The sequence below is a fragment of the Rasamsonia byssochlamydoides genome, assembly GCF_041956645.1.
Source record: "Rasamsonia byssochlamydoides strain NRRL 3658 unplaced genomic scaffold VTN77scaffold_1, whole genome shotgun sequence".
Taxonomy (NCBI): domain Eukaryota; kingdom Fungi; phylum Ascomycota; class Eurotiomycetes; order Eurotiales; family Trichocomaceae; genus Rasamsonia; species Rasamsonia byssochlamydoides.
This window is the reverse complement of record NW_027192384.1, coordinates 778987-805458: the sequence shown is the minus strand read 5'-3', so window position 1 is coordinate 805458 and position 26472 is coordinate 778987. Positions and strand designations below refer to the sequence as shown.

General features: G+C 49.0%; 10 protein-coding genes across 10 annotated transcripts; 7 read left to right on the top strand and 3 right to left on the bottom strand.

Moving 5' to 3' along the window:
• Positions 1–50: 50 nt before the first annotated feature.
• VTN77DRAFT_275 (uncharacterized protein) lies at positions 51–1073 on the bottom strand (the record flags this gene model as incomplete). The annotated part of the gene is made up of 3 exons (XM_069418623.1): positions 51–608; positions 665–901; positions 981–1073. 3 exons carry the CDS (start codon positions 1071–1073, stop codon positions 51–53), a joined length of 888 nt encoding a protein of 295 aa, XP_069282638.1.
• A 320-nt stretch (positions 1074–1393) lies between these two features.
• VTN77DRAFT_274 (uncharacterized protein) lies at positions 1394–3087 on the top strand (the record flags this gene model as incomplete). The annotated part of the gene is made up of 2 exons (XM_069418612.1): positions 1394–1464; positions 1533–3087. The coding sequence occupies 2 exons, from the start codon at positions 1394–1396 to the stop codon at positions 3085–3087; spliced, it is 1626 nt and encodes a 541-aa protein (XP_069282637.1).
• Positions 3088–4476: 1389 nt separating this feature from the next.
• On the top strand, positions 4477–4837 carry VTN77DRAFT_273 (uncharacterized protein; the record flags this gene model as incomplete). Its single annotated transcript, XM_069418601.1, has 2 exons — positions 4477–4659; positions 4739–4837. 2 exons carry the CDS (start codon positions 4477–4479, stop codon positions 4835–4837), a joined length of 282 nt encoding a protein of 93 aa, XP_069282636.1.
• Positions 4838–5832: 995 nt separating this feature from the next.
• VTN77DRAFT_272 (uncharacterized protein) lies at positions 5833–7035 on the top strand (the record flags this gene model as incomplete). The annotated part of the gene is made up of 1 exon (XM_069418590.1): positions 5833–7035. The coding sequence occupies one exon, from the start codon at positions 5833–5835 to the stop codon at positions 7033–7035; it is 1203 nt and encodes a 400-aa protein (XP_069282635.1).
• A 2704-nt stretch (positions 7036–9739) lies between these two features.
• VTN77DRAFT_271 (uncharacterized protein) lies at positions 9740–11236 on the bottom strand (the record flags this gene model as incomplete). The annotated part of the gene is made up of 1 exon (XM_069418579.1): positions 9740–11236. One exon carries the CDS (start codon positions 11234–11236, stop codon positions 9740–9742), a length of 1497 nt encoding a protein of 498 aa, XP_069282634.1.
• A 1467-nt stretch (positions 11237–12703) lies between these two features.
• VTN77DRAFT_270 (uncharacterized protein) lies at positions 12704–15280 on the top strand (the record flags this gene model as incomplete). The annotated part of the gene is made up of 1 exon (XM_069418568.1): positions 12704–15280. One exon carries the CDS (start codon positions 12704–12706, stop codon positions 15278–15280), a length of 2577 nt encoding a protein of 858 aa, XP_069282633.1.
• A 1659-nt stretch (positions 15281–16939) lies between these two features.
• VTN77DRAFT_269 (uncharacterized protein) lies at positions 16940–17773 on the top strand (the record flags this gene model as incomplete). The annotated part of the gene is made up of 1 exon (XM_069418556.1): positions 16940–17773. One exon carries the CDS (start codon positions 16940–16942, stop codon positions 17771–17773), a length of 834 nt encoding a protein of 277 aa, XP_069282632.1.
• Positions 17774–18688: 915 nt separating this feature from the next.
• Positions 18689–19729, top strand: VTN77DRAFT_268 (uncharacterized protein; the record flags this gene model as incomplete). The annotated part of the gene is made up of 1 exon (XM_069418545.1): positions 18689–19729. The coding sequence occupies one exon, from the start codon at positions 18689–18691 to the stop codon at positions 19727–19729; it is 1041 nt and encodes a 346-aa protein (XP_069282631.1).
• An 889-nt stretch (positions 19730–20618) lies between these two features.
• Positions 20619–20941, bottom strand: VTN77DRAFT_267 (uncharacterized protein; the record flags this gene model as incomplete). Its single annotated transcript, XM_069418534.1, has 2 exons — positions 20619–20706; positions 20799–20941. The coding sequence occupies 2 exons, from the start codon at positions 20939–20941 to the stop codon at positions 20619–20621; spliced, it is 231 nt and encodes a 76-aa protein (XP_069282630.1).
• Positions 20942–21555: 614 nt separating this feature from the next.
• On the top strand, positions 21556–22990 carry VTN77DRAFT_266 (uncharacterized protein; the record flags this gene model as incomplete). Its single annotated transcript, XM_069418523.1, has 3 exons — positions 21556–21914; positions 21977–22676; positions 22727–22990. The coding sequence occupies 3 exons, from the start codon at positions 21556–21558 to the stop codon at positions 22988–22990; spliced, it is 1323 nt and encodes a 440-aa protein (XP_069282629.1).
• Positions 22991–26472: the final 3482 nt, after the last annotated feature.

Here is a 26472-nt window from a genome sequence, read left to right as displayed (position 1 = left end):
ATAGCTAGGGAATAGACAAAAGCAATGCATTTTTAATACCATGTTGCGCTCTATGCGGGAGGTTTGAGGTATTCGGCCACATCCTTCACTGCTGTCTCGAATTTCCCTGCCTCGATGAGGATCAGACTTCCCGACGGCCTGATTCCCATTTCCTGAAACGCGCGTTTCGAATCCGACAGGCCCTCCGCCTGTTTGTGGGTATACTCAAACGAGCCATGACTCAGCGCATGCCGCTCGAAGACCTCATCTTCGGGGTGGAAGTAGAACCGCTCAGGTTTTGCCGCGGCGCTCTTCTTCTTCTTCTTCTGGGGGCGGGATTCCTCCATGTCCAGTTTCGACTCCACCTCCTCGTACGTCTTGGACAGGATCAGGTAGTGTGTGAAGTTGTAGGGCTCCTTGTCCTCGATCGCCCAGGCGATCTCTTCCAGGAGCATGGTGTACATGGGCGGGACGACTTCGGGGGGGATGTTGATGAGCCGCTCGGTGAGGATAAGTCCGATCGGTGGAATTTCAGGTTGGGAGAGGAGGTTCGAGAGGGCGGAGAAGGAGGGGCTTGAGGAGGCTTTTTTCTGGAAATAGGCGATCAGATCTTTGATGACTGGTTTATCCTGTATCCACGTCTTTAGTGTGTCCTGTTGCCAGTGGTCGCAGGAGAGCTACCAACCTTGTGTTCCTGCAGATTCAAAACCGACAAAAAGGCATACGGATCCGATTCATTCCCGTCGACCTTGACGGTCGATCCAAGCAGCGGCTGTGCCAGGACCATATCCGCCAAGGCCGACAGGTCGAACAATTGCGCGTCGGAATCGAACAATTGTCGCAACAGGGTCTTGAGCCCGTGGAAGTCGACGGCGGGTTGGGGGTCAAACCATTCAAAGTCCACATTCACCATCTCCATGTCCTGGAAGAGAATCGCTGTTAGTAGGGAAATCTAAGCCAGAAAATAAAAAATGAAACAGAATTGATTGCAGGAGGTGTACATCCTCACTCCCGCTGTCGTCGTCGTCCGCCGCTGGACGCTGGGCGTCGTCCATGTCGACATCCTCATCTTTTAAATCTTTCCTCTTTCCCATTTTGTCTGGTGAGTATGATATTTTCTGGTTCTGTTGGAGCAAAAGGTAGAGCTGGGTCTCCCCAAGACCGCCGATAAAGTCCGGGGTAAGATAAAATAAAAAAGTTGCGCCGAGACCGATCTCCGAGCCCCTCGCTAAACCTTGATGGCAATTTTTTTTTCCTCTATCGGCGGGCACCTTTTTTCTTATCGGGCGGGAAGAGAAATCCTCCCACTCCGGAGTCTCTCCCGTTCACTCACTTGTAATAAATAAAATTATTCTGGGTTGCAGATCTTTCTTACCAGTTTTAAACTTGACATTTTCTGTCTTCATCTGCAACCATGGCCGCCAACGGCGAGACGGTCAATGAGCCGCACAAGACGTTCGATACGATCCTCGTCTTGGACTTCGGGTGGGTCACATCCACGATTGAGATTCATTTCTGCGACAGACACGTACTGAAACTGGAAATGATCGAAGGTCGCAGTACTCGCATCTCATTACGAGGCGTCTTCGCGAGCTGAACATCTACTCTGAGATGCTACCATGCACTCAGAAAATCGCCGATCTGCCGTGGAAGCCTAAGGGTGTGATCCTGTCCGGCAGCCCGTTCTCTGTCTACGAAGAAGGCGCGCCGCATGTCGATCCCGACGTCTTCAACCTCGATGTCCCCATCCTGGGTATCTGCTATGGTCTCCAGGAGCTGGCCTGGCACCACGGCAAGAATGTGCTTGCCAGTGAAAAGAAGGAATACGGACACGCGTTGCTGAACATCCACCGGCATCCAGAGAAGGAGGCGCACATCGATCGTCTGTTCCATGGTGTGGAAGACCAAATTCAAGTGTGGATGTCTCACGGAGACAAGCTGTGCAAGCTTCCGGAAGACTTCGAAGTCATCGCCACTACCAACAACGCCCCGTTCGCTGGTATCGCCCATACGAAGAAGCCATACTTCGGTATCCAATTCCACGCGGAGGTCGCTCATACTCCGCGAGGCAAGGAGATTCTCGAGAACTTTGCGGCGGGCATCTGCCAGGCTAAACAGGAGTGGACGATGGAGAGGTTTGTGGATAAAGAGATTGAGCGGATCAGGGCCATCGTTGGTCCAAAGGGCCAGGTTATTGGTGCTGTCAGCGGTGGTGTGGATTCCACCGTGGCTGCCAAACTCATGAAGGAGGCAATTGGAGATCGCTTCCACGCGGTCCTGGTTGACAACGGTCTCATGCGTATGAACGAGGCCCAGCAGGTCCAAGAGACCCTGGCCAAGGGTCTTGGGATCAATCTTACCGTCATCGACGCTTCTCAAAGGTTCCTCAGCAAGCTGAAAGGCGTTACGGATCCCGAGAAGAAGAGAAAGATCATTGGAAACACTTTCATCGAGGTCTTCCAGGAGACGGCCAAGGAGATCGCCGCTAAGGCAGCGGGATCTCCGAACGAGGGCGAGATCGAATTCCTGCTCCAGGGCACTCTCTACCCGGACGTGATCGAGAGCATATCATTCAAGGGGCCCAGCGCAACTATCAAAACCCACCACAACGTGGGAGGCCTGCTCGAGGGCATGCACCTGAAGCTCATCGAGCCTCTGCGCGAGCTCTTCAAGGACGAAGTCCGCGCGCTGGGCACGAACCTCGGAATTCCCGAAGACCTCGTCTGGAGACATCCCTTCCCGGGTCCTGGTCTTGCCATTCGCATTCTGGGCGAAGTCACCCCAGAACAGCTGCGCATCGCCCGCGAGGCAGACGTCATCTTCATCGAGGAGATCCGCGCAGCGGGCCTCTACAGGAAGATTAGCCAGGCCTTCGCCGCCTTGCTCCCGGTCAAAGCGGTGGGTGTGATGGGCGACAAGCGCACGCACGAGCAGGTCATTGCCCTGCGCGCGGTCGAGACGACCGATTTCATGACCGCCGACTGGTTCCCATTTGATGGCGAGTTCCTGAAGCGCGTCAGCCGGCGGATTGTCAACGAAGTCAACGGCGTGTGTCGTGTGCTGTACGATGTGACGAGCAAGCCTCCGGGCACGATCGAGATGGAGTAAATCTCCAACAACAGATGATGATCACTTTTCTATTCAAAATATATGGCGTGGTGTAAGGGAGCAATCCCAGAAAAGGCTCTAGATGTTTTAAGTCGTTTATGTGTGATGTTAAATAAATAGTTTCCTTTTTTTTTTCCTCGTGGGGTATAAAGGTATAGATAAACTACCTAGGTACCGCTGCAGGGGGTGTAGGTGGCTAGTACAATCAATCGATCAATTCATGAGGCTGGAACATGCCTTTGGCGAATTCAATGGCCTAGTTCAATTTTTTGCGATCTTATTAAATAATTTCTTGACGGTAGGACCTCTCCTGTAGCCTCCATTCCCCCCCTTTTTTTCCCCCCTACGATAGAAAAAAGAATAAGTCTGGTCCTGCTTATATACAGTACACTGCAGAAAGTCAAAAAAGTTTACAACCATGATCCATCTTCAAAAATACCTATGTTATGACCAATTTCTATTATTTCTCCATAATGACGGTAGTCACGGTATATAGATTCATAAATTTAATGTTACGTGTAAAAATGAATTCTCTATATTGTAATATAAAAATTAATTACTAAATTTATTGTAGTGCTTATCAGAAATAAAGGTGGTTGTTAAGTCCCTTTTACTACCTTTATATTAGTTGCCTTGATGTCTCAACGAAATCATATATAAATAGTATTTGAAAACTTTATTTTTAATTTTAAAATTAATTTAAGTTGTTTATATGGAAATTTCTTTTTAAAATTAAAAAATGGTGCATATTATTTATGGTCAGGGATAGCCTAAATTTACATGGGCTAAGCAACTTTATGGGAATCACATCTAACTTAAATTAGAAAATTTTTCTATTAGATAACTAATGTTGTTGATCTTTGTTTCATATGATTATTTTCTGAAATTTTATTCTAAAATATGCAAGTTTTGCGGGCATAGTTGCAAACTTTCGCGTGTAGGTGTAAGGAAGGAGCCCATAGAGAAATAAAAGCCCTTAGTAAGTAGGTGGGTCAGGGGCGAATGTCCCTGGCATAAACATTCGTTGGTAAACCAGATATTATTTTTCTCTTCAAGCTTAGAGAACAAAGCGATCGTTTAAGGCTTGTCTATGCCTTGACTGTCTGTTCCACAGTAGCGTGCCTGGATCAACATCCCCACAGCCGTTCCAGCCAGACCCACGGTGAGTGAGGTCAGCGGTTCGTCACTGACATCACAGCCCTAACAAGGACCACTCCCTGCCAGCGACTTTATAAACTCCTTGTACTGGAGCACATTTTTGTACTTTGTGCCTTTTCTGGACATAAAACTGCAAAAAGAACATATTTTTGTCAGTCACCTGAAAATATCACCCCCTCTCATTCTTTCTTCGTCTACTCCCCATCATATATATACCACGACGACCGCAACATGAGTAGCGGCGGCCTTTCCAACGTCGGGGCAAGATTCCTCTACGAGGCCGATGACCAGCGCACAGTATCGCGGCATGAGATCAACGAGCGACGGCGCTACAAGGAAGGGGAACCGGGGAGCAACGAGCCTTACCGGAAGGATCCTCCTGAGGAGCTGGTGAAGAAGGACCCTACTCTTCCGGTATAGCCATACCCCAAAGATCTACCTTATTTTTTTTTAAAAAAAAAGCTGGAAAACCTGCTAATTGGCGACTCGACAGGCCCAACTCCACGGCTACGAACCTTCCAAGGGCGCCAAAATCGATAAAGAGTTGAAGCAGGAAGATGAACTAAGGAAGCAAGAGAAGGGTTACAAATAACATTGTTCTGAGCTTCGTAAATTCCCTTTACTGGTTATTGTTCATTCTTTGCATGACCACCACAGCTGCAAACTGTACATTGAAATATGGCGGGCGGGTCCTAAATCGTATATGTATGCTAGACACGAGTACGACGGCAGATTACGTATTTCGTCTGATGATCCCGGCAGTGAAAAATAGATATTAAATCACTAATGAGATGAAACTGGGCTGACGTCTTTTTTGACTATGAGAGATCAGAGATGTGACTACAAATCTGAGAGGTCACGTTACCAACGGCTGTCAGGCGAGCTCAGGGCTTACCTAGGACTGGCAACTACCTCACCCCCATCCATATCATCACCTCTCATACAGTCCCTGGATAGCTCCTTCCTCAATCATCAGTCTCATCCGTATCGTCTCATAGAAGTCTTCATGTCTTCACCGAATGATGATAGACAAACCTAGCCTCTCTTCCAGAATGATGATCGTCAAACCTCCCTATCTCCCTACCTAACTACATAATTCAAGTTGTGACTGCCTAGACGCAACAGAAACACGAAATCAACGGAGTGTGAATTTTGGCACTCAGTGAGAGTGCCTTACATCTATGGAATCTGAACGACTAATTGCTCCCACCTTGTCTTTCACCTACTCCTGAATCTGATACCTGGTTGATATACCTGGAGATAGTAATACCTGTCTAGTATGAAGGATGTTTTCATGATCTTGAATCTCTTCCTGACAAATCTGCTAATCTCAATTTTGAGCGGAATCTGCCTGGTATACGCATGATCTGGCCTCCTGTGCATGATCAGGTGAGAGCCTCCTGCCAAGGCAATCGTTGCAATTCACTCATGCCTCCATCTGATCACACGCTATAAATTTGAACTGTCCACATTTGTATCATTCCAAAACACCGTACTTACTTTGCTCGCTTGAGTCTTTGCCTTTACCAACTCACCTTCCAAAGACAGCGAATTCAAATCTGCGCCTCGAATTGAATCTGCGACAAGATGAGCGACCTGCCTATCGAGACTTGGGAAAACATTATCGAGTTTGTACGTGCTGGATCAGGCAAGAGACTACTGGCGAAAGCTAATAGATGCGTTCTCCAGCTCCCATCAGCCGACAAAGCCACCTTTTGCCAACTCTCCAAACTTTTCAACGCCATCGCCACAAAGATTCTCTACAGACACGTTTCGCTCTACGTTGAATTCACCTCGGTGATAAGTTATCAGGATGAATACGTTATATGGAAAACTGCCTTAGAGACCATTATTCTTAACGACCGCCGCCAGGCGGACGCTGTCCGGATCTTGGAGCTGAACTGCGTCTTCTATGGCTTGTCATGTACCCCTCTTTCTACACCGAAATGGGAGCCTTATGTTGATGATGAAGTAAATGAACTGATCGCGTTGGCTGTCTCGGAGATGTCCAGGCTGGACGAATTTATATGGCTCTCCAACCTGCCTCTCCGCGAGGAGATCATGTATATACTCGCCAGTCGGCCCATTACGAAGTTCACCTTCCACGATTACCCAAACATATGCGGACAAAGCAGTATCGCCCCTCTCATCCGCTGTCCGTTGACGTCGTTATCAATCGACGCCAACATAATCGAAGACGATAATGAGTTCAAGACACTATTCTGGTCGATTCGGCGCACACTTCGCCACTTGAGGCTCTGGAATGGCGTCCATGCTCGACGTACTGAAGTCTTTGAACCGCTTGTCGCATCTGGCAGAAAACTGGACCTGATTTCACTGGGATGCGTGGGCATGAACGTGCTGGACATAAGGGAAGTAATTGAGGCCGTTAACTTGCAGACTCTCAGGAAACTTAACTGGGTGCCCAAGGATAGCCCGGACGGGCAGCTGCTGTGGACGTATCTGCGGAAAGCTCCCGTTCCCATGTCGCTCAAGTCGTTGACTACAGACAAGGGAGACGAGACTCTGGCGGAATTTCTTCGATCCTTTGCGGGGCTGGAAACGCTGCTCCTCGGCGACTGGGGATGCAGTGTCATCTTCAACCTGGAATTGAGCCTGGCGAGTCACTGCTGGTCCTTGCGATATCTTCGTCTCCCGCACGAGTGTGAGTTGGGCAAGGCGTATCTCGACCCGCGCACACTGCAGTGGTTGATGGTGAATTGCGTCAATCTGGAGGAGCTGAGTTGTGCCATGAACCCGGAAGAAATGGTATCACCCCGATTATTCTGACGAAAGACGTCTGCTAATCGGGACAGAATCCATTCCTGCACGGCCTGATACCTGCCCAGAAACTGAAACTCATCCACATCACCTCCGACCTGCCAATCAAAAAATTCCTCTGGTGGTTCTTCGACTTCCTCCGCCCGGAGCGCACGGCATTATTCGACACACTCAAACTCATCGGCTACGGGTTCACTATGTGGCACGTCCGCGACACGCACGAGGTGAGACACAACCATCCCGACTGGGAGAAGACAATGGCCACCGTCCGCAAGGCGCAGGTCGGTCCCGACGGCGAAGTTTTGTCCATGGCATACCTGCACGACCTCTGCTGTCAGAAAATTTACAAGAAGGCTCGAGACTGGGAAATCGCGCTCTCCTGCCACGGCAAGACGCCTGTACTAGAGAAATGCTCTTCTTATGAGAAGAAGGGGATATTAGGACGGTGGACGCTGTATCCATGGCTCGTAGAGCCGGAGAAGGAGCCGTCGATTTCTTCTTCCGACGACGAGGATGACCTATGGTAGGTTTTCGTCTCCTATGAGGATGCAGAGGATTCAGATCTGGTAGATTCAATAGTAAAGCAGGTATGTACAAGATATGACCAAGATGGGAGACTAAATAATAATCAGTCCCAGAGCCTAGGGAAACTCCGGGCTCATTGAAAGGAAAAGAAGAGAAGAGAAGAAAAGACACTTTGGAAGGGATTTGGAAGGAAAGAAAAAAAAGAAAACAACGGAAAAAAAAAAGAGAGACTTGAATGGATGGATGGATGGATGGATGGGCGGTAGAATTATGACCAACGGGAGTTGAGACGATATCTTCCAATGAGTGCGACAAGTTTCCTCATGTCAGGGTCTAAATCTGTTGTCTAAAAACAAAACTTTTTTTTTTAAAAAAAAATAACAGTTTTGGGAGGAATCTCATTCTTTGATTGATTTCTTCATCCAGACCAAAAAAAAAAGGAAGATATGAAAGAGCGCATTGATGCGTCTGTTACAATTTACTGTTGAGAGAGTAGTTGGCTAAGCAGAAAAACAAACAAATAAATAAACAGATTGAAAAAAAAAAAAAACGACAAAGGATAAAAGAACTGAAGAGAACCTATCCATAATCCTCTGCAATGGATCTTAAATTTACTGCCGTCGATATTCAAAAAAAAAAAAAGACGTCCACGAACCTCTGTTTGTGATGCCACTCGCTTTGACATCAGTCAACTCAGTCACTCGGCTAGCCATACCAGTTAACAGTTATCAATAAACTACAGTTACCTACGAAAAACTAAAGCCAAAAAACCATGACATGACATGACATGACATGACTAAGGTGAATGGAATGGAATGAAATACAGGATATATGTAATATGTAGAATAGGACGTTCCAAGCATGTGTGTCACCATTCATCTCCATGTCCACCATGACGCCATATTATTATATTGTCACTTACTTAGTTTTTTGCAGGATCTAACTAAGATCTAAGATCTAAGAACTAACTAAGATTGTTCGTTCTGCTGACTGACTGACTGACTGACTGATTGATTGATTGATGTGCCTTGCTTTCACCTTGCCTAAGTATTATATGTAGTTTGTCGACAGACATTAACTATGAACTCTGAACTATGAAATGGAGCAGAGGGTACTCAGGGTAGAGATCTAAGACCCTATAGGGCAAGACCAAGGCTAAATAAAGGACTATATACTGTAGCTATTAGTCAGGGCAGTCCAGTCCTGTGCCTAGGGCATCTATGTATAGTACAGTACAGTAAACTGCATTCTTTGCACAGAAGTATATATCCATCCATCCATCTGTCTGTCTGTCTGTCGGCCGAGATATACGCATAATGTACAGTACAACCCTCGAAGAGATTCGAGCAGGAAACCAAACAGAGGTATCATCTATCATCCTATATATATATGCCCCCTGTACTATAAAAACATTAAAAAAATCCGTTTTTGCAAACTGTCACGTGGCTAGAAAAAGCAACATATATATATACCTAAGCATCGCACACCATATACTAGGTAGTCTAGAACAGGTATTTTCTTCAAGGCGAAGCGAGACCTGCAAGGCTTGTAGTACATATAGTAATGTACAATAACCGACTGTCAACCAATGTCCTGTACGTACATCACCAGATCAGGCAGAAACATTAACTGCCTCGATATACACACGGTCGTTGGGAGCAAGTAGTCGGGGTATACAGACAGACTGTATCCGAGACGAGACGAATGGATCAGCCTTATCAATCATCAGTCTGTGGATTGATACTCAAAGCATCGTACTCGTATCACTCTGAAGAACAGCTGCACGGAACGAGCTGATAGTGAGATGAGTGACTGTCCGTTCGTACGGACTGTGATGTGGACTAGGCAGGCAGCAGAAGGACGGGACGACTCGAATATCTGCAGTCGACTGTCTTCGGTCACTAACTGGTAGCTGCTATGATGGCAGCAGCTCAAGAGACAAAGCAGGCAATGCTCCTTCGTTGCCTTGCTAAATTGAGAGCTAAGTGTTGCACGTCCGGAATTCCAGCTTGTCCGGGACAGCTATCCCGGTTGACTGGCTGGAATTAGGCGATGATTTTCCCTCCTGCATGTTCCTGGTGTGGCTTGCTCCAACTCGAATGCCAGCTGTTGAGGTGGCATCTAGTTTTGAGGTAGATGACAACTGCACATCCTGCATCCTCAGGTCTGCGCTGACATTGGCTAGTGGCTACTCGTCGGTGAACTTCGGATCATCTTCATGAGGCTCCGCAAACACATTATTCCAGTAACTCTGCACCTGTTCGCAAATACCCGACTTGCCTTGCCAGGACTTGAAACTTCTCTCAAAGTTGCAGCTCACCCACTTAATCTCCTCCCAGTAGGCCTTCTCCGCGTCGTATCCAAACGCCCGGATCGTCTCGGCAGGGACGACCCACGCTCGCCCGTCGCTGCCATCGGCCTTGAGCGTTGGGGTCGTCTCCCATTTATAACCAAAGAGGTTCTCCCCCGGGTTGAATTTGGGATAGTTGGCATGGATGAAAAACACAGGAGGAGGTTTGGCTACAGAGGGATCCTTGACCCGCCATTTACCCTGGCTGGTCAACCGGTAATCTTCAATCGGGTCCGACTGCACCATGGCGGAGCCAGCGATGCCTCCACCCTCCTTGACATGTCCAACCGCTTGGACACGCTCACTGACAGTGTAAAAGGGCTCGCCCAGAGCCGATGCGGCTTGCAGAAATGTCTCTTTGTCACCTTCTCCTGGAGCTCCCTGGGACAGCAGCATAAAGTAATGGGAGGGACCATAGTAGTTGTAATACGCAGCGAGAAGTAAGGTGAAAAAATGCGTTTTCTTCGAGATGAGGAAAACACCTGTTTCTGACGACGCTCGCAGCGTCATCGGAGGAATGGACTGCTGCGAAATCTGATAGTAAAGCGGGGACGCAGTCGACGCCCAAAAATCCGGCCAGGTGACCATACCCGTTGATTTGAAGGGCTCTGCGTCCAAGAGATCTTCCGGTTTGTGGAGTGGAAAGCAGTCCGCATCCATCCAGATAACTTCCTCAAAGGAGGAGAACAACACGGCAAAGATCTTGAGCTGATAATGCGCGATCTCGACCCCCTTCCTCCGTGTTCCGCCCAGCAGCTCTGAAAGTATAACACACTTGGCGTTGTATTCCGGAAGGATCTCCTCACACACGTGAGACTCGTATTCGCTGGCGTCTTTGACAAAGATCTCTACGGGGAGTGTCGAACCGGTGCGACGGAGCATTCGTATTGAGGCCAAAGAGACAGGAAAATAGGACCCTCCTGCAGTCGACACGATACCGCGCGTGCCAGGCGTGTGAATCGGCTGTAGCTTTTTCGACTGCTTGATCTCCTCGACAAAATTGGCATGCGCTTGTCGCATCTTTTCGACATAGGGCTTCGGGAAGATCACGACGTCCGGTCGGGGAGGAGCTTCGACGGCATTGAACCCAATGGCGCCGGCATCGAGATGGCGCTCTGGCGATGGACAATCCGGGGCATGCTTTTGGAGAACGGCGCGGAATGCTTTCCAGAAGGCAATCTGGCGGCCAAGGGACGGGTCGACGGGGGAATCGGCATAATGGGCGGCGTAGAATCGATTCGAGGGTCTCCAGTAGATATATATTGACGACGAAATGAAAAACAAGGCCGCCACAACCAGGAGGAGCGTACGGAGTCTCCTCGTACCGGCGAGCATGGTCGTTATCGACTTGAGCAGTCAATTGCGGACGTCAAGTCGAAATGAGACGATAAGTCAGGAGTCAACAGAACGAACCCAATCAATTCACCGCCTCCAGCAGATAGATAGCCATGCAAGTCATCTTGAAAATCCTGGGGCTGTCTGCTCCAACAGCTCCTTCCACGCGTCTCTCCGCTCCGATCGTCAGTGCGGCCGCTGCGCTCTCTCATTGGCTGGACTGAACCGGCAGGATGAACCACTCCGTGTCGATCTAGTAACGAAGTCGATGAAGTGCTTCAATAGATGAGGCTGAATGTTTGCTTCAAGATCTCCGTCTAGCCCGGACGGAGTACAGAGTAGTCTTTGGTAAGACGAGGTTGGGGTAGCCATGGCGAGGATCAGGTCGTGTGAAGACATCCTAGCTGTGGATACAGTTGTACAGCCTGTACTCCGTACTCCATAGAATGCAAGAAAATGATGCCATCAAAAGCATGCTGCTGTGAAATATTATTGGATGGTGTGCCGATCACGAAACCGAGCGGCTTCTGATCACATGGCTCTCATATATCTTGCTTAAATGATAGCGTCTTCCTCGGTCAGTCTGCCTGAATTAATAATACTGTCCAAGCAGGGATTGACAGTTTGTTACCCAATCGATACAGGTTGATATGACACCAACAGCAATTCCTGTCAAACCTGACTCGTGTAGTTCAGCCAAGTCTCGCAGGATGCCTGTGGCGGCGGTGCTAGAGCGCTTTCGGCGCCTTGATCCGACGCCATCCAGAGATAGCTGCCTCCCACCACATGGTTGAGAGCAGATCAAATTAAAATTAAATGCTCATCAGACCAATCTTTGCCATCAAGCTTTCGGAATGCTATGAACGAGAGAGAACAGCCGTTATTAGTGATGATCAGCCCCGGTCTTACGTGTCCCACTTCGGGTTCTGCCTTTGCCGATCTGGGAGAGAACACCACTTTGGTCTACCTAAAATTAGCCTGATGACATATGATGATTCGAGAGATACAATATCAATTCAACGATTCAACCTCGGCAGGAATAAGACGATGGGTTTAGCTGCGTCTGTGCGAGAGCATTGATAATTAATCAAAGACCTTCGCTGAATGTAACTGAATTGTGGAAAGCTTGACCCTGCGGGGCTGGTCGCCCACTCGGTCGCAGGCTTAGGCTTCTCCGCTTATCACGGGCCCCCAGCCCAACGCCCCAGCCCCGGGAGTTTAGTGGTGGTTAGCGGTGGTTAGCGGTGGTTAGCGGTGTTAGTGCTTAGTGCATAGCTCTAGTTCTTAGTTCTTCCAGCGTGACCGTCACGCCCACCCACGCGCCTCCTCTGATTACTTCCCCTCCAGTCTCTCCTATCTGAGGTCGACGGTTAAAGCCTTGCCAACTGACATCTCTGCAAGCCTGCCCTCCGGTCCATGGAGTCCTCGAGGCGTTTTCTATTCTTTTCAATCGGCGTAACCACATGAATGACCGTCACCACCCGTATGATGCCTTCGACTCGACCGGGAGAGAGTGCCCCAGCACCTCCACCAGACCCAGCGTCGACCACAGCTCCCCGAAAGAGACGGAAGAGAACGGCCGGCAGCGGCGCTGCGGAGGATTGCTTCACCTGTGCAAGTCGCGGGACCAAATGTGATCGACGACGGCCGTATTGCACACAATGTCTCGACCTGGGGAAGGACTGTTCCGGATACAAAACAACCTTGACTTGGGGGGTGGGAGTCGCCAGTCGGGGGAAACTTCGGGGTCTCTCACTCCCAATTTCTGGAGGCCAGGCTGTTGCACCGCAGAAGCCTCGCAAACAGAGCAATGCCGGAAATGAGGCCAAGTCTCAGCGACCTCGAAGCAGACAGGGTGCTTCTGCGTCCGCAGAGACCGTCTCTCCGACCCAGAAGACTGGAACAGTGGAGTCTCAAGGCTCGAATCCCTCTGCAGACGCCGGTAATTGGTCGACGAAGGTGCCTTATCCTGTGGAGATTCCCAACGTTCCTTATGCGCACCAGAATGATCAATCTCATGTTCTCCACGGACTTCCTTCATCCGGACTTGTCGACGACGCATTCCCAAATCCCTTACCTGACGGCGGTGTTAGTGTCCCAGGCCATCGACAAGGGACTGCCAGTACTGCAGGGCTGAAGGTACAGCCATGGGTTCCTGCGATCAACACAACCGATTACAACACAACCGATTACCACACCGGCAATGTGATAGAACCATACTCGCCTCCCGTGCCGTGGCCGCCTGCTGTCACCGGCAAGCGACGCGCAGAAGACGACGAAGACGGCGTGGAGCAAGTATACTCCGAGCCAAGTGTCTACTCTGACCAGTCCCCCGTCGCCAGCTATCCACAAAACTCGTGGTTCTTCCTACAAAGCCCGTTTGCGACTTCGCTACCTGACCTGCTCTTGGAGCAATCCGTCGGACGCACCCCTCGAATTCGATACCTGATCAGCTACTTCGCGGAGGTCATTGCTCCGGTGATTGTGGCATTCGACAGCCCGACCAATCCTTATCGCACCCGCATCCTGCGCCTGGCGCAGCACAGCGAGACGCTACAGCATGCGATTGCCGCCTTGGCTGCCAGCAACTTGAGACAACGACGCGAGGCCAAGATCATGTCCACGGAGAGGACGGGGCCCGCACGGATGTCGTCCATAGCACATCGAGCCTTGACGGACACGTCTTTCCAGGATCGGTACGGTATCAGGGACCCCCAGGATCCGGCCCGGGAGGAGCTCTACCACAAGTCCATGGCCATCAAGTCGCTGAACGCGCAGCTCGCGGATCCGGTTCAACGACACCAAGATTCAGTGCTTGCAACCTTGCTCGTTCTGTGTCTCTTCCACATCTGCGAGACTGGAGTCGCCCAGTTCCAGACGCAATTTGCTGGTGTGCGAAAATTGCTCGCTATGCGAAGTCGTAGTGGTGGGATCGAGTCGGAAGAAGCCCGGTGGTGCACGAGGATGTTTACGTGGTTTGACGCCATGACCGCCACGATCAACAACCGCGAGGGCCAACTCCAAGGGGTGTATCTGGACATGGCGTGTCTGTCGGACGAGGAATGGGCGATGGAGAATCTGGCGGGCTGTGATGGACGGCTGTTCAAGATCATCGCCCGACTCGGTCGGTTGAATATGCTCAGCCAGAGCAAGCCGGTCGAGTCGTCTGAGAATCGCGGTTTCGCTGCGATGCCGGTTGTGCCTCCCTCGTTAAGCCATTACACCATGAACACGCCGCTGCAGTCCATGCCGATCGATCCAGCAGCCGATCCATTCGTTCCGTTGCCGCCAGGCGCTCATCAGCCAGACCAGGACGGTCGCGCAGAGTTTTGGACCGAGTGGCACTCGGTGCGCCAGCAGCTCGAGTCGTGGCGACTGGACACGACTTCTTTTGCCGGAGGATATGACGCGGCCTCGTTGTCTCCGTCGGGCTCGTGTGCATCGCTGTCAACCTCGGTAGCGTCTGCCCCGTTCAACTCTCCTCCTCTGTCTCCGGCATCGCAGTATTTCGTGTTGCCCTCCAACTTCGTCGATCTGTCGAACATATCGGAATCGTTCCGGTACTCCGCGCTGCTATATACGGAGCGGCTAGCCTTTCCCGACATCCCGTCGAACCATCCTCGCATTCAGAGTCTGGTTCTGACAGCGCTGCATTACATTTCGGCGGTGCATTCGGACGTGTACCTCCTTTGGCCATTATTCATCACCGGCGCGGAGTGTGTGTACGACGAGCACCGCGAGGCAATTCGCCAGCGATGCAAGGACATCCAAAAGGACTCGGGGTTCTTCAATAACATCTCCTGTCTGGAGCTGCTAGAGAAGATCTGGGCGAAGAATCCCAGCATCAAGCCTGGCGACGATCTGTCGTTTCCATCGTACAGCAATATCGGCGGACCCGTTTCCAATGTGCGAGAATCGAGTCAGTGGGAGACCACACCCACATCGACAGGGTCGACGAAGTTGTGCATCCGCCAGAACAACGGCTTCAAATGGCGCAGCATCATCGAAAGCGAGGGATTGGATGGGGAGTACATGGTTGTGTGATGTACATGTACATCCCAGTGACACCGTCTTTGTTCTATTTTTTTTCCCTGTTAATTTTTTCTTCTGCTTTTTTCTCTGCATTTTTTTTCTTTCCTTTTCGGTCCGGAGGACACTGTATGAATGAACGGGTCTTTTATTAATTCATGTCAGGGTTGCAGGGTACTGTATGGCAGGGATATACTATAACAACTATATGCGGGCAGGGATCCTCTTTTTCTTATAGTATAGGTATAGTATAGGTTAGGTAGGTAGGTAGTCTTGACGCCAGGAACAGATGTATGTATGTATGTATATATGTATGTAATGTACATTTCATAATAAAGGAAAAGCATGAAGGCTAGTAATTATAGGATAGTAATTATGAGGATGATGATCTGCTTGTCGTATCTGCTGGCTGGCTTTTGACCTGTTTCAATCGTTCAATTGTAATTGTACAGTTTGTGAACACGTATATTGAGGTCTAAAAAAAAGGAACTCCTTCATATTAATAAATATTTTTTTTTAGATAAAAATCATATATACAGTTTAATTATCTCTCTTTGTGTACAGACAGTACAGTATAAAAGTATTTATTTTTTTTGTATGAAAGAAAAAATATTGATTGAAATACTATAGTTGAATTATTATTTTTAATTAAATAGCAAAAAAAAAATGAAAAACTTGAGAAAAATTTGCTCTAATCTAATTAGATTTACAGTGTATGTACTACTTTTTCTAATTGAAAAATATAAAATATATTTTCCTAATACCATTACCATCAATACGTGAAATTTTGTTGAGAAAGAAATAATCCTATGAAATATAAATAAAATATGATATGCCAGTTTTGCAAGAATTGGAAATGGGCTCGTGGTGGAAATTTATGACTCAGTGCGGAGGGAGTACTACTACAAACGTTCCTGCCAATTTGAATAAATAGCCTGCCAGCTTCTGCTATCTGTCTCGCATTTTCGCTCCTGCTTTTTTTTTTTAAAAAAAATTCTACACCCATTCTCTGTGTTCCTCCAGTCTTACAATTATCTTACACTTATTTATTGATGATTTTCCTCTAGGACATGTGCCTCTCATTGCTCCCCCGCATCTAGCGGAGACTAACCCAGCGTACACAGAACTGATTGGATCAGATCAATTCACTTTAGATAACAATTCAATGAACTATGAGCTAAAAGCTTCCAGTCTGATCCTGTTGCAGTGAGTTTGGATAAATCGTACCCAGCATAGGTAATTTGTGTGTAGCTATGGTAACAACAACTCGCTCCGCTCGTCTATTAATATTCTGGCTAATCAATCACCCGATCCTGATCATCAACCTCGGCGATTGCGCAATTTTACGCAACTTCGGAATGCCGACCGGAGAAAATTTCCCCAAAAAGCATTTTATCCACCCGACGCGAAGTACCCGAGTGGTCCGGACCGATTTGCAATTGATTTTGCGAGGTTGCAACTGATAATTGAAATTGCAATTAATCAAACTCGTGATACGGTGTCGATACGGACAGAGTTGACTAGACAGATAACTCTCGTCTGAGTCATTCGTTTTTTTTTTCTGTCAACGCAACCATCCGAAGATATTATAATACTGTCGACGGGACTGCAGTGTCTCTTTTGTGATTTCTTCTTGCTCTCCGTCTTGCAAGATTGAGCTCAGATATCCGATCAATGGCAGAATCTCGTCCCGAGGACGACAAATCTCAGTCTCGGCCGACAGCCGACGGCGACGTCGAAGCCAACCGCTCCAAATCTTCAAAACTCGTCAGTCGCGCCGGATGGTGGACGGAAACCGTGACCCAAAAACATGCCGACATCTTCTTCGTCCTCTGCTCGCTGATCACCGGTCTCAGTGATGGCGTCTCCTACGCGACGTTTGGCTGCTTCATCTCCATGCAGACGGGAAACACCATCTTCGTCGGGCTGGGCGCGTCTGGCCTGCCGACCAGCCACCCGTTCGGCTGGCTGAAGTCGCTCGTCTCGATCTGCTCGTTCTTCGTCGGCTCGTTTACCTTCGCGACGCTGATGCGGCGCGTCGGCTCGCGACAGCGGAGAACGCTCACGACGTCGTTTGCTATCCAGTCCCTGTTCATCTTCGTCGCGGCGGCGGTCATCCAGAGCGGCGCGATCCCGCATGCACTAAACCAGGAGCCAACGGGTGGCAAGCTCTTCCTCGAGCTGATTCCGTTGGCGCTGCTCGCGTTCCAATTCGGCGGCCAGATCACCGCCAGTCGCGCGATGGGGTTCAACGAGTTGCCTACGATCGTGTTGACGTCGGTGTACTTTGATATCGCGTCGGATCCAGCGTTGACGGCGGGCGTGACTGAGAACGTCAAGCGCAACCGGCGTATTGGATCGGTGACAGCCATCCTGACGGGTGCCATTGCGGCTGGTTGGCTGTGTCGCAGCCATGCGGAGATGCAGAGCGCGCTGTGGATAGCCGGGTTTATCAAGTTCTGCATTGCTACGGCATGGCTGTTCTGGCCGCCTGCGGAGGAGCGATGATCCTGCGGGAGGGACGACGACATATATAATCCGGATAGATGATAGAGGGGGACCTTGCATTGCATCGATTCACGGAGTACATTTGGAGTATTGTTTCAGTTTACATGATATCCAACCAGCATATTAGATAGCGTTGTTATAGATTAGATTACGGAGTATTTGATGGATATTCTAAACTAATGAAGTTTGAAATTGACGTCTTATTTTATCCTTTTCTGTTTCGGCAAAGAGACGCCATGACATCTACTTAGCGAATCTGAACTGTGGTCCGCCAACATTTCCTCCTTCAATTCTTCACATCTCCACCAGTGGAGAATGCCGAGGCCGGGCGTCTCCGACACATCTCCATCCAACCAACCAACGCTGACCATTCGTGTATCTATCTCCATACTCCGTACCACTACTACCGGGTATCAATTATCATCGTCGATTGATAAATCGTTCTTGTTACCCACATTTATCTGAGAACAAGCTGATAAGGCACTGAGCTTGGCATTGCATCGTCCATTCTCGGCGGTCTCCGCCTGGCTCTTCCACCGCTCCAACTTCCACATTGCTTAAAGCGTCTCTGCAACATCCAACTTGTGCATTCAACTGGCAATCAAAAAAAAAAAAGCAAGTCCAATTTGACTCTAGGTATCTCTACTTCTACTCCACTGCGGAAATACAGGAAGAAATCCAGATCATTCGAAATGAGCATTTCCACTACTACTACTTCTACTTCCACTCCGCTCGTCCAACCTCTTCCAGTCCCCGAAGGATCCAAAGTGAACTTTGGAGCCGTCATCACCGGGATCGATGTGGAAAACCTGACGGGTAAGTCAGAAGACCAGTGGACGGGGATCAAAATGGAATGAATATACAAGGGAGCACTCCGGGGAGCGGTAACCTCCTGAGGTAAGAATCACGGGATTGATGAGAAGGTCGTGTCTAATTGGGGCTGTAGACGACGACTTCAACCTCATCCACGACACCCTCTACCATCACACCGTCGTCGTCATCAAAAGCAAGCCCGACCTCTCCGCCAAAGCGCAGTACGAGCTGACCCGTCGGTTCGACCCCGCCTCGACGAGCTACGGTCATGGCAAGACACTCGACAGCAAGCGCAGCATACTGCACCCGGATCTCAAGACAGTGCCGCATCAGCCGCAGGTCCAGATCATTGGCAACGGGTTCATCCCCAGCTATGAAGGGCTAGAGAATCTCACCCTGCGACATCCGCACCACCGCACTTTCCATCGTGACGTCATCCCTGCAGAGGACGATCTGCTGTACACGCGCTTCTATCGCTGGCACATCGACGCGGCGCTGTACGATCTGAACCCGCCCCTGGTAACCACCCTGCTGGCAGTGTCGCTGCCGTCGAAGCGTCGACAGACCGTGCGTTACGACGACGGCACCGGCGACGAGCTGGACGTGTCGCTGGGCACAACGGCATTCGTCAGCGGGTACCAGATGTACGACCGCCTGTCGGACGCAGACAAGGCATTTGTCCGCACCAGCAAGATCGAGTATGCGCCGCATCCCTACATCTGGATGAGCGGCGCGCGCTCCCTCCCGACAGGGCTAGGCCTGTACACGGAAGGTCGCGAGCTGCCAGAGACAGAACTCCCTCCGATCGACGAGACCAAAATCCAGATCCTCCCGATGACATGGAAGAACCCCGTAACAGGCAAACTGGCACTGCAGATCCACCCCTCTGCTATCAGACGCATCCACCTGCAGGATGGCCGCGTGATCGACGATTTGGCGGAAGTCCGCGAGATCGTCTACCGGCTGCAGCGGCCCGCCATCAACCCGGAGTATGTCTATGCGCATGAGTGGGAAGAGGGTGATTTGGTGCTGTTCAACAACCATGGCGTGCTGCACAGTGTTGTTGGCGCGTTTGCGCCGGACGAAGTGCGTCTTTTTAGACAGTGCAATTTGGCAGCGAGTAGGCCTCCGTTGGGGCCGTAGACCATTCTCTAGTGAACACTAGGGATATACAGTAGTAGAACAAATAGCATTCGCCTGTTGTACTGTGTTTGTCTGTCTGTTTTGTCCGTTCCTTTATTTATTTATCTAGTCAACAGATCTAGCTCAAGCCTTTGAAAATCCTATTCTCTATATACCCTATCCTGGAACTCCTAACTCTTGAAACCCTGGCGACTGGCACAATCTGACACACTAGATGTAGTCTCTAGCGAATGGTGTTTTTTTTTTTTAAAAAAAAATGCAACGGATGATTTGCATGTTTCCTTTCCCTTTCTTTTTTTTTTCTGACGACACTTTGACTGAACTATGTACGGAGTACAACAGAGTAGACAACTATACAAGAATACTAAGAGGAATATGGAAGTGATTCGAAGGATTATATTATGAGCTGTCGCAGTCGGGAATATGATATGGCGCATTTGTGTTAGTCTATATAAGTATTACTCTGGGAGTGGTTACCGCTCTTTACAGTAGAAACAAATGCTTTTTCTTTTTCTTTTTCTTTTTCTTTTTCTTTTCTTTCTTTTCGCCTTTTTCTTATCTTCGTGGATACTTAGCGGTATATTCGCCGCGTACCGTAGAAGTAGTTGCCTCGGCGGAAATCAAAGCCATAAATAAATAAAAAGAACGACCTGGCGGGAGACCTCCGGGATGATCTTCTGATCGCCATGGCCCTAGCAAAATCATTGTCAGAAGCAAGAATCGAGGCCAAAAAAAGGAAAGAATAGAAAGAAAGAGTACCAAAGGCGAAGCCATACCCAGTAATTCCCAATATTTCATAGGAAAATAGCCACACATTCCAATAAATAGTCCAGAAAAGATCAAAGCTCATCTTGTCAATCAGCTGCGTCTATCCACCTTGTATGAGTGATCAAGCTCCACGATGAAAAAAGTTGACGATATCGTTTGTTTCTGGCGAGACTTGTTGGAGGGTTATGCGCATCTCCAGCCAGGCTGCTCTGGGTGATATGTTAATGTTAACCATGCTATTCTATGCTATGCTATCCACGTCCCACAGAAAGCGAGCTCGTGATGGTAGTAATGTACCTACTTGCTCATCCAACAGGCATATAACTTCTCTCGATCGTCCAGATCATTGAACGCTTCCTTCTCCACATGGAGACATTTAGTTTGTAGACTCCGTCGGTATCCATGTCTGTCTGCTCTCTTCGAGTAAGCGCGAAATTGTTGCATGTGTCCGTGTCTGTGACTTGTGACTGGAGAGGGACTTAGCGATGCGCTTGCTGTGCTGTGCTTGCTGACAACGAGCTGTAGCTACCTACCTAGGTAGGCAACTTTGCTTCGGCTGCTTATCCCCACATACCGATACCGATATATACCGATACTAACACCGACGCTGAGTCGCTATTGTATAAACTCTCTTTGCTTTCCCTCTCTTGTTCGTTCGGACTTCTGTCCGATCACTAATGTATCCTGTATCCATTCAATGGATGATATTGTAGATCATACAGAGAAACCAGCCAATCAGGATTTCATCTTCCTCCGGATTCATACGGAGTATGCGTGACAGAGTTTCGCTCGCCATAGTCGATCGTATCCTATTACTAGGTTAGGTATGTAGGCAGCTTGACGATGTTGGGAGCGTGCCGACGTGGCCCACACCCCGCATCTGGATCCATATCGGGAAATAGGTTTGTATGTAACTCACCAGCAACTTGAGTAGCACAATAAGTATTGAAGATAGTAGTGTCTGTCTGATCTATTCGTCGTAAAGGAGAAACTCATCGAGAAGATCTTTCGACTGGACAGCGTACGTATACTGGTACAGTGCATACTGAACTGTCGACATGCGCCATCTCAAATCAGCGAGCAAAAGCGCAGGCGAGAAGAACGCCAACTCCGCAAACGTCGCGTCCCTCGTCCGCAAGGTCATCGACGACATCCGCGTCAACGGCGACGCGGCGGTGCGGCAGTATTCCGAAAAGTTCGATTCGTGGAGTCCGCCCTCCTTCAAGCTGTCCGACGAACAGATCCAAGAGGCTATTGCTGCCGTGTCGGAGCAGACGATCAAAGATATCAAAGAAGCCCAGTCCAATGTCCGTCGGTTCGCTGAAGCGCAGCGAGCGTCGCTGAAGGACTTTGAGATCGAGCTGCAGCCGGGGGTCTTTCTGGGGCAGAGGAGTCTGCCGATTCATCGGGTTGGGGCGTAAGCAGATACTTCACAAACTTCATAATAGCAGACTTGAGGACTGTCAACTGACTTTACAGGTATGTCCCTGGAGGCCGGTATCCCCTCCTGGCCAGCGCCCACATGACGATCTTGACGGCCAAAGTGGCTGGAGTTAAGCATGTCATCGGCTGCACTCCTCCCATCGCCGGCCGTATCCCCCACGCCACCATCGCTGCTATGCACCTGGCCGGCGCAGACGAGATCTACCTCCTGGGCGGCGTCCAGGCCATCGCGGCCATGGCTCTCGGCACCGAGACGATCCCCAAAGTCGACTTCCTGGCCGGACCGGGAAACGCCTTCGTCGCTGAAGGAAAACGTCAGCTTTTCGGCGAAGTGGGCATCGACCTGTTCGCGGGCCCGACGGAGATTCTGGTCGTCGCGGACGAGCATGCGGATCCCTATACTTGTGCCGTCGATCTGCTGTCCCAGGCGGAGCATGGTCCCGACTCGCCAGCCATACTGGTCACGAACTCAGAGGCAGTGGGACAGAAAACTCTGGAATGGGTGGAGAAGCTGTTGACCATCCTGCCCACGGCTAACATCGCCGGCGTAGCGTGGGAATCGTTTGGCGAGGTCATTGTAACCGATTCTCTGGACGAGGCATACGCCGTGGCAGACGAGTATGCCGCCGAACATGTAGAAATCCTGACCAAAAACCCGCGAGAAGCGCTCGACAAGATGAGCCACTACGGCGCCATCTTTTTGGGAGAGAACACCTGCGTGTCGTATGGTGATAAGGTACGGACGATTAACTGTTCTCCTGATCACTTCAAATACTGACCTACCAGTGCATCGGAACGAACCATGTCCTCCCCACTCGCAAGGCTGCCAGATACACTGGCGGGCTCTGGGTAGGAAAGTATCTGCGGACGACCACCTACCAGGAGGTCCGGGATCCTCAGGCCAGCGGCGAACTGGGCCGGTTGTGTGGACGCGCGTCGCGGGCGGAGAATTTCGAGGGCCATGCCAGATCAGGAGATTTGCGGGCGGCCAAGCATCTCAAGGACGAGTATGAATGGATTGTGGTCAGTCGTGGGAACGAGCCGCTGTAGGTATTGGCAGTGTCAGACGTAAACAGATGGAACTGGATAGCAGAGAGATAAGGGAATGAAGTTACTTACCATTGATTATGCTGTCGATAGTTTCAAGGACAGGCCACGTTGAACTCGTGTAACAAAGCTCAGTCAGTTGCTGCCAGCCAGTCCACATGCATATGGCTAGGTAGGGCTCAGGGCTAGGGCATAGGGCTAGTTCCTACCAGATACAGTACCTACCTACCAGCAACCAGCATAAACATGAGTGTTTCTTTGTCTATGCAACGACAACCTGGGCCAGTAGCCTTGTCGTCAAGTCACTTGACAGCCAGGTTAGGCTACAGGCTCAGATTTGCGTTCGAATCCCCCTCTCGTCAGAAAATATTCTGGCGATTGATGGGGGATGGGTCAGTAAAATCCTTGCCTGTGCAAAAGCACAGAGTAGGGGTTTTCGTAGCACCCTCAACTGAGAAACTCGCGAAGACTCAGTGGGGGTGTGAGCTTTTTTACATCAGCGTCAGCCGTCAGCCTGGTTGTCTTGACTCGTAATTTGGACTGTGATATTATTTTTTTTTTATTTTCGTCTCTTTCTTTTTTATTACCTAAATGGTCGATAGACGTCTCTATCTTCCTACTCAAACTGATAGTAATAATGGAGATCCAAGATTGAATCCCTCTAGTTTCTAGTCTACTAATTCCCATTGTCTGCAATTGGTCACTTGGCCATCCATCCTGACTTATCCATAGCAGACACCGCATCAGCAACGCGTTGTTGTCCCTGGCAAAGTCATCATGCATTAGTCAGGGAACACTCCTGTCTTCCTAATCAGATGCCGCTCATAGGGCCCTCGAGAGGAAGATGCATATTACGCTGGACAAATAAGAAGATCAGCACTATCTATCATACAAGACCTAAGATTTGGATAAATGGCCACCAATCCCCGATCTAAGCTGCAAGACGCAGTGCAGCAGCTGTATTTGTTGTCCTGACTAACTGATGGAGTCCACTGTCTCTGTATCCACTGGTCTCTATACATATGTACTGTATACGTGATCTGATTCTCTGCAAGTTCTGTTTTCCTGATTGGGCGTAATATAGATTTTTCTTCTATTAGTTTGAAGTTAAATCAAGATAGTACTGTGACTATCTCAATAGCTAGACTGCCAGCGCAAGTCAAGACAAGGCAAGTCCCGTCGTGTCAGGATCACGTCAATCGCATAGCATATCGTATCATGATAATATCGCTGTTTGTATTTAGACCGATTGGAAATTCCCCTGAAAACCTACCTGCTATCTATCTATCTCTCTATTTACCTGCCTAGGGAGGTAGGTAAGGAGATAGGTACTGTACAATGCAAGACTCAGTCAGGATTACAACTTTATTCTGACACGTCCACTCTCTCCCGTCTTGTCATTTTTTATTTTATAGTGTGCAGATAGAGAGCAGAGGACATGCATAGATAGATAGATACCCTTGTTCTTGGTAGAATTTTAGATGATGGATCAATCAACCACGCAGGTTTTTGTGTTCTGTATTATAATCAAGACTTGTGCGTTGGTTGCTTTACACTGAATATGGTAGATATCTATTTCCTGGCTCGCTAAGGAATTGAAGTACTAGAAATGTACAGTAAATGCATGTATGTACTGTAGATCGCATGAATATTCTCCTTACTGACTACATCATAGATAGATAAGTTCAGCTTAGTTAGTCTGTTGTCAAATCATAACTGTTCACCTGTTGAAGGTGCTTATTGCATGCCTGGCCAGTGTCAGGTATCTAAGATACCTTAGTTGTTAGAAGTACAGTCTGTAAAGTGCAGTACATGTGGCTGTTCGTTTTATTTTAATTAAGACTTCTGAGAACACGAGCCTTCTCTTCTGGCAAATGTCGTATCGTATGTACTGTACAATCATCAATATCAATATCAATATAATTATCTCTATCCTCCCCCCCTCCTTTGGATAAAGATAATAAATAAACAAGAATATTATCAAACACTCAACAATTATAGGTATCTACGTATCTAACCTGTTTCTAAACGAAGTATGTAGATAGATAATGCAGCGCAGTAAGCAGTGGGCACTTCACTCGACTCAGTCTCCATGGCATGATATGTCTGATTAGACAAACAATAGTGGCTCAATTATTAGCCAGAATAATATGTCTGTTGTATACTGTCATAGGTACTGTAGATTTCAAGATAAGTTTGAGTCCTATCTTTCTTTCCATTTTTTTTCTTCCCTTCTCCAGTCATTTCCATTCTTTCAATCGATCGAAGGAACAAGGTTTAAAAGCTGTCAACTCGCTTACTACAGTCCAGTTCTCTGCAACAGCAGCAGCAGCCAGTACATGTACAGTAAGCGCAGCGCATAAGCACAAGCAAGCATCAACTCGAAAATCGCAATCATTCCATCAAACCCGGTACGTTTTTTTCATATGTAAATGTACGTTTAGTCATCGTGGATGGTATCTAGTCCAGGCATGGAGACCTAATCAAGACCTTGTCTGTGCAGCCAGGGAGGGCGTTGACACCCAACCCCCAACCTGCTTGCTGCACCCCAACAACGTCCGGACGAATAATGCCGGGCACGAGTATGTACTCCATACACTAAGTAACTGCATGAACACCCAACAGATAACCTTACTTGGCTAGGTACCTACCTACCTACCTGTAAAGTACGCGAGATATTAGGTGCAGTACAAGTATAGAGAGTCGAGACTCACACTTGTGCCTAGGCGGTGCTATCGCTAGAGGTTACTGGAACGGTAATAGCAAGGAAGATCGGTACAGGACTACTACCTAGGTAGGTATCTACAGTCGAGTGCTGAGTACTCTTGGCCAGCGTGTAGTGTATGTACATACAGTAGCCGCTTAATGGGGTACTGCTCCTCTTCCCTGTCTCTCTGTCAGATGAGGGGTCAACGCTTATCTGCAGCGCAGTACAGTGCAGGTGCAGTCAGCGCCTTACATAAAAATCCAGGAAGAGGAGAATAATAACCATCATCATTATTCTCTGGCTGCAACAGAAAGCAAAACTACCTAACGGAGTACTCCATACAGGGTACTGTACTGACTGGACTTCTTGTCTGGTGACCTACCTACCAGGAGGGGAAAATGAGGGGTAACTGCCTACTTAGGTACCCGACATACGGAGTACGTCCATCCTGCATCCGGAGACCGGCGATGCTGGCTGCGTTCTCAAGAGTACTGAGTACTCACAGTACTTGCTGTGGGTAACTAAGTACAGTACGTAACCTACCTAGGTACTTGATCCAAGAAAAGGGTACCGCTCTAAGCAAGATGACCTGTTTTGAAACGCATCTCTGTGATACGATGGATACAGACGATGATGATGCATGGTGGGGCAAGCAGGAGGGGTTCTGTTCAGTTCCATCGAGTTGGCCTGTTGTGTGACTCGAGTAGTCTGTCCGCTGGCTTAGGGTCGGCCCATGGCTGCCATGGATGCCATGCTCTGCCATACCATGGATCGTAAT